Source organism: Sinocyclocheilus grahami, unplaced genomic scaffold (genome assembly GCF_001515645.1).
Source record: "Sinocyclocheilus grahami isolate Dianchi unplaced genomic scaffold, SAMN03320097.WGS_v1.1 scaffold216.1, whole genome shotgun sequence".
Lineage (NCBI taxonomy): Eukaryota > Metazoa > Chordata > Actinopteri > Cypriniformes > Cyprinidae > Sinocyclocheilus > Sinocyclocheilus grahami.
Window position 1 is genome coordinate 2,111,011 of NW_015505395.1, and position 6,890 is coordinate 2,117,900.

At 36.2% G+C, this 6,890-nt stretch overlaps 1 protein-coding gene across 1 annotated transcript in view; it reads left to right on the forward strand.

The window, feature by feature from the left end:
• LOC107596290 (protein unc-13 homolog B-like) overlaps positions 1–6,890 on the forward strand; it is an 89,922-nt gene that overhangs the window by 73,626 nt on the left and 9,406 nt on the right. Inside the window, exons 36-39 of the mRNA XM_016286984.1 lie at positions 2,469–2,474; positions 4,579–4,635; positions 4,714–4,794; positions 5,308–5,455. Of these exons, the coding sequence (XP_016142470.1) occupies positions 2,469–2,474; positions 4,579–4,635; positions 4,714–4,794; positions 5,308–5,455 (292 nt within the window). The remainder of the gene's footprint in view (positions 1–2,468; positions 2,475–4,578; positions 4,636–4,713; positions 4,795–5,307; positions 5,456–6,890) is intronic.

Consider the following 6,890-nt stretch of genomic DNA (forward strand, 5'->3'; position numbering starts at 1 on the left):
CCCCCCCCCCCCCCCCCCCCCCATCCATCCTGCCTACCTAGGCTGCATTTTAAGGCATCATAAGTACACTGCACACACAAAGGAACCTTGTTTGACTAAAATCTAAGGCAGCATTGCATGTGTCACAGAGACCGAAACCCCAAAAATCCCAAAAAAGGAAACTTGCCCAGCTGATGCAAAGAATATAATTTATATCTACACAGAAGAAAGCCCTGTCTAGACTATGCCCCAGTATGAGTTGTGTTGAGCTATTCATAAGCCAGTTTGTTTGACAAAAAAAGATTAAATGTAGTTGCAATAAATGTGTTAAGAATCCATACAACTGCACCAGCAGAGGACTATTATTCTGCTGCGTGATACTGTGGAAGAACTGATGACGGCACGGTTTGATCTTCGGCTGACCAATCAGCAGAAAGGGGCATTTAATTCCCGCCCACGTGTAGAAATCCAATATTCAAGCTGTTTATTCATTTTTCCTCCCATGAACGAAAAACAAATTTTTTTTCGTTTTTCAGTTTTTGGGAAAAAACTAAAAATCGAAAAAGGAGCCGTTTTCTAATTTTTCTACTTTCAATATTAAATCAAAAAACGAATGATCGAATGATACACGGATTTAAATAGTGGATGAATGCATATATTTTTAATTTAAATGTATTTAATAATATATAAATGTATCAATGTATTTATTATAATATAAATTTAAGTTTATTAAATTTATTATTTATTAAATACTAATTGGAAAATAAAATATCATAATTGGATATTATAGTAAAATATTATAATTAGAAAATGACTGTTTTACCCAATATTTGTATGTGGTGTATTTCTTATGCTTATTAGAATATTGAAGTATAAGTTGCAATATTTATGTGGAGTTGCTGCCTGTGAGAGCGTTTCAAATCAGTCATGTGTTAAAGTTCCATTTGCTTCCTTAGAAGTCAGCTGTCTATGTAGGGCACTAGGTTTTGGAATAGTTACCATCACAGCATCTAATTAGATTAATGTGTGTGTGTGTGTGAGAGAGAGCGAGAGAGAGTGTGTGTGAGTGTGTGTGTGAGAGAGAGAGAGTGTGTGTGTGAGAGAGAGAGAGAGAGAGAGAGAGTGTGTGTGTGTGTGTGTGAGTATGTGTGTGAGAGAGAGAGAGTGTGTGTGTGAGAGAGAGAGAGAGAGAGAGAGAGTGTGTGTGTGTGTGTGTGAGTATGTGTGTGAGAGAGAGAGAGTGTGTGTGTGAGAGAGAGAGAGAGAGAGAGAGAGTGTGTGTGTGTGTGTGTGAGTATGTGTGTGAGAGAGAGAGAGTGTGTGTGTGAGAGAGAGAGAGAGAGAGAGAGAGTGTGTGTGTGTGTGTGTGAGTATGTGTGTGAGAGAGAGAGAGTGTGTGTGTGAGAGAGAGAGAGAGAGAGAGAGAGTGTGTGTGTGTGTGTGTGAGTATGTGTGTGAGAGAGAGAGAGTGTGTGTGTGAGAGAGAGAGAGAGAGAGAGAGAGTGTGTGTGTGTGTGTGTGAGTATGTGTGTGAGAGAGAGAGAGTGTGTGTGTGAGAGAGAGAGAGAGAGAGAGAGAGTGTGTGTGTGTGTGTGTGAGTATGTGTGTGAGAGAGAGAGAGTGTGTGTGTGAGAGAGAGAGAGAGAGAGAGAGAGTGTGTGTGTGTGTGTGTGAGTATGTGTGTGAGAGAGAGAGAGTGTGTGTGTGAGAGAGAGAGAGAGAGAGAGAGAGTGTGTGTGTGTGTGTGTGAGTATGTGTGTGAGAGAGAGAGAGTGTGTGTGTGAGAGAGAGAGAGAGAGAGAGAGAGTGTGTGTGTGTGTGTGTGAGTATGTGTGTGAGAGAGAGAGAGTGTGTGTGTGAGAGAGAGAGAGAGAGAGAGAGAGTGTGTGTGTGTGTGTGTGAGTATGTGTGTGAGAGAGAGAGAGTGTGTGTGTGAGAGAGAGAGAGAGAGAGAGAGAGTGTGTGTGTGTGTGTGTGAGTATGTGTGTGAGAGAGAGAGAGTGTGTGTGTGAGAGAGAGAGAGAGAGAGAGAGAGTGTGTGTGTGTGTGTGTGAGTATGTGTGTGAGAGAGAGAGAGTGTGTGTGTGAGAGAGAGAGAGAGAGAGAGAGAGTGTGTGTGTGTGTGTGTGAGTATGTGTGTGAGAGAGAGAGAGTGTGTGTGTGAGAGAGAGAGAGAGAGAGAGAGAGTGTGTGTGTGTGTGTGTGAGTATGTGTGTGAGAGAGAGAGAGTGTGTGTGTGAGAGAGAGAGAGAGAGAGAGAGAGTGTGTGTGTGTGTGTGTGAGTATGTGTGTGAGAGAGAGAGAGTGTGTGTGTGAGAGAGAGAGAGAGAGAGAGAGAGTGTGTGTGTGTGTGTGTGAGTATGTGTGTGAGAGAGAGAGAGTGTGTGTGTGAGAGAGAGAGAGAGAGAGAGAGGGAGTGTGTGTGTGTGTGTGTATTGTGACTTTCATTCTTCTCTTATTTCTTTTCATCATCATTCATCTTTCACCAGATGATTGTAAGTATAGCAGTGTGTGTTTCCAGTCTGTCTCTGTCTGTGTGAAACTCTAGCATGATGCACGGCAGACTGTCGTCTTTATTTCCTGTCGGATGTCTTCCTGTCTCAGGCACTCAGCCTGGACTTCCTGTCTCCCTCTCACTGCTTCCTCTTTCTCTGTCCTTCACTCATATGTAACTGTAATCCAGCAGAGTGAGTCTGCATCAGGGTTATTATGCATAACTAAAAATTAAACTGAAACATTAAAAACATTTCCGCTACTTGAAATAAAAAATAAAATAAACGTTTAAAAAATTAAATTTATTTTTTAACTTGATGTACTAAAATAATTAAAACTGAAGTATAAAAGAACATAGACTTATTAAAAACTAAAACAAATGACAAAAACACACAACAGAATTATTAAAACTTTAACTCAAATAAACTCAAATAAAAAATTTAAACAGAAAATATAAAAAATAGAAATGAATTTGAAATATTAATAAAATGATAATAGTATGTAAATTATACTAAAGTATCACTGGTCTGGATGCCACTGTAGTATCAATGCAACATATATCAGAAAATAATTTCTAAAAAAAATATATATATATTTTAAATACATGCTTCAGTGCTCATATTAATAATTTTAAATCATCTTAATTTTTGTTATCAACAACTGTTTATATTGTCATATTGTCAGACCAGCCTACTGTAAGTCTATGGAAGTCTTGTGACTGAATAGTTTGAAATTAATTTTATATAAATTATTATATAATAAATATTTTGTTTTACCATAATAAATAATATATTAAATTAAATTATAATAAATATAATTACATTTTAATATTGAATTTATTTATTTATTTAAGTGTTATTTGTAATTTAATTATTTATTTTAATTTAGCATTTTTATAATTTAATTATTAGCTTTTCATGATCTCACAATGGGCACACGACACGCAGGTAAACAAATAAAATGTTTCATCTTTTTTAGTAAGTTTTGATTTGTTTGTATTATAAAACTGTAATATTTTAATTTAACATTTTTATCATTTAATTAACTATTAGCTTTTCATCAACAGTGGTCACATGATATGCAGATAAACAAATACAATATTTCATCTTTTTTTGTTAGTGTTTTATTTCGATTTGTTTTCATTTTAACATTTAATATGATTTAATTATTCTTAGCTTTTCATAAACCCACAAACTCTTAGACTTACACTAATGTGATCAGCTGTAACTTGAGCTGTAATCAAATTAGGCTTTTCTACGGTGGCCGAGAAGTGCAAAACAAATCACAATTCTGAAAACAAAATAACAAATAATAAATGCAAATGCAAGTCTAAAAAAGAAAATAACAAGTCAGAAAACACAACAACAATTCAGAAAACATTATAACAAGTCAGAAAACACAACGACAAACCCGAAAACAAATGAACAAGTCAGAAAACACAACGACAATTCAAACAAACCGGAAGAGGTAGGTATAGTTTGAGACAGCGCCATTGGTTTGGGATTACTCACCGCTGACTGGACGAGACATCTGTCAATCACCGTATACAGAGAAGAACCAGCCGAAGAACAGCAGAGTCCTGGTAGAAAGTTCAGAGATGGTATTAAAGTAGCTCAGTTTAAATGTATTGTATGAATTGCCCTTAGTATGGAATAAAAAATACAGGGTGTCTATTTACATTTAGTTAAAAGTAGCTGTAAATCATCAGCTCCAGTGGTGCAGATGGATAAGTGCGTGTCCTTGGCTTTTTGACACGATCGACCCGGGTTCGATCCCATCTTTTGCAGAACTTTTTTTCCCTCCCTTTTCAAATCTCGTATGCTTTGCACTTCTCGGCCACCGTACTATTCTCTTTTCACTAACTGTGAGAAAAGTGTTGGTCTTTGTGTAATTTATCACAATTTTTTAATAAAAAAAAAAAATGCTGATATAAATGCTTTGCATGCCATACATTATTCCAGCACATGCAAGAATAACATCCAATCGGTTTTAGCATATCTAACAAAAAATCGCAGCATTCATGGAAATCTCCAGTTGGTTCCCATGAGACCTTGTCTGTGTGTGCAGCAGTAACTAAGACAGATGTGTTTGTGTTTGTGTCTGTAGGGCACACAGCTCATCTTTAATGCTGCTAAAGAGTTGGGTCAGCTCTCCAAACTGAAGGTGCGTTCATGATCGCTTCACTCCACTTTACTTTCATGACTGCTGTGTAAAAGCTGATGGTCTGTTTGTGTCTTACAGGAGCACATGGTGCGCGAGGAGGCCAAAGCGCTAAGCCCTAAACAGTGTGCAGTCATCGAGCTCGCACTGGACACTATTAAGGTACAAGTGCACATGCATGTTCAGATTCAGATTTTTAAAACATTTTTAGTCTTGGTCTTATTCCTGTGTCAGATGTCCTTTTTAATTTCTATCGTATTTAATCAAAAATAATTCCCAGATTTAAAAATATTTAGTCTAGCATTTAAGATGTGCAAATTTTAGTGGTGCATAGTGGTCAAACTGATAATCACAATTATTTTGCTCATAATTATAATTGCGATTACTGATCATGATTGTTGTCCGTTTGTAATTACAGTTTTTTAAAATATTTTTTTACTCGCAAATAACAATTTCTAAAAATATTATAGAGCTTGACAAAATTAATATAAATTAGTTTCTATTTTTTCAGTTATATTTTATGTGTGTGCGTGTGTCTGTGTGTCTGTGTGTCTCTGTGTGCGTGTGTGCGTGTGTGCGTGCGTGCGTGCGTGCGTGCGTGCGTGCGTGTGTGTGTGTGTGCGCGCGTGTGTGCGCGTGTGTGTGTGTGTGTGTGTGTGCGCGTGTGTCTGACAGCAATACTTCCATGCAGGCGGTGTGGGTCTGAAGAAGACGTTTCTGGAGAAGAGTCCAGATCTGCAGTCTCTGCGCTATGCGCTCTCTCTCTACACGCAGGCCACAGACAAACTCATCAGGAAGTTCGTCCTGTCGCAGCACACTCAGGGTACGCTCTGTCTGCGCATTGCATTCTGGGATCGTCTGATCTGTGTAACACACATGCAGTGCTGCTGCTTTAGTCAGAGCGAGGGATCTCATAAGACTGTTTGGAAAAGGAAAATACCGTCTAGCTCACTAGAGTTCAGAGTTACACACTCTTTCTTTGGTTTCTTTTCTTCTCTGTTGTTTTTTTGCATCTTCAAATACAAAAATGCTCAATATTAAACTTTTTAGTTACAGAACCTAGAAGTGGCTGTATACTTATTATAGATGACTAAAATAATGAAATTCCATAATCTTAATAACTGAATGTTGGTCATGGTTTACACTTTTTATTACCAGTGAATTTACATGCCTTTTCTATTTAAATTCTTTTAGGCATGTTTATTTTTTATATAGTTATATTATATTATAAGTTATATATTGTCAGTTATGTTATATAAAGGTTTATATTAAATGAAAATATTTTATTTTACTCACAAATAACAATTTCTATTGTATTCATATATATATATATATATATATATATATATATAAAGTCATAGTATATTTTAATATACAATTTTATATAACAAATTTAATTAAATTTTTAAATAGTTAAATTTTGCATTTAAATTTTTTTATCAGTTTTTACTCACAAATAGCTATTTACTTGTCAAATTATAAATGAATAAAAGATATATTAAAATCTTTCACATTTAAATAAGTTGAATAATATATATATTAGTTATAATATGTATTGTCAATTATAATATATATATTAATGAAGTTTTGTTTAAAATACATATTAAATGTACTGTAATATATTATATTATACATTGTAATTAGTTTTTAATTTCTTTTTATTCACAATTAGCAATTTATACAAATATAGAGCTTGACAAAATGTATACTTTTTTTGTTGAATTCTAAGAAAATATTAATATAAAATATATTAAAACACATGACATTTAAATGACGTGACTTTAAACCTTTTTTGTTTCATTTTAAAGGGGTCATATGATGTTGCTAAAAAGAACATTATTTGGTGTATTTGGTGTAATGAAATGTGTTTATGCGGTTTAAGGTTAAAAAAACACATTATTTTCCACATACTGTACATTATTGTTTCTCCTCTATGTCTCGGCTTTCTGAAACGCGTACATTTTTACAAAGCTCATCGGTCTGAAAAGCGAGGTGTGCTGTGATTGGCCAGCTATCCAGAGCATTGTGATTGGCCGAATACCTCAAGCGTGTGACGGAAATGTTACGCCCCTTACATATTGTGATGCCTTGTCCGGCCGGAGCGATGGGACAAGCGGAGGTGGGCTAGGGTGAATGGAGGCGGGCTCGGAGGCGGGCTAGAGTGAGTGGAGGCCAGCGGGCTTGAGAACAGCTTGCAGCAACCACATGTGACGACCCCGGGCTGGACTCCGCTTCGTCCACGGTGAAAGCCGATCCGG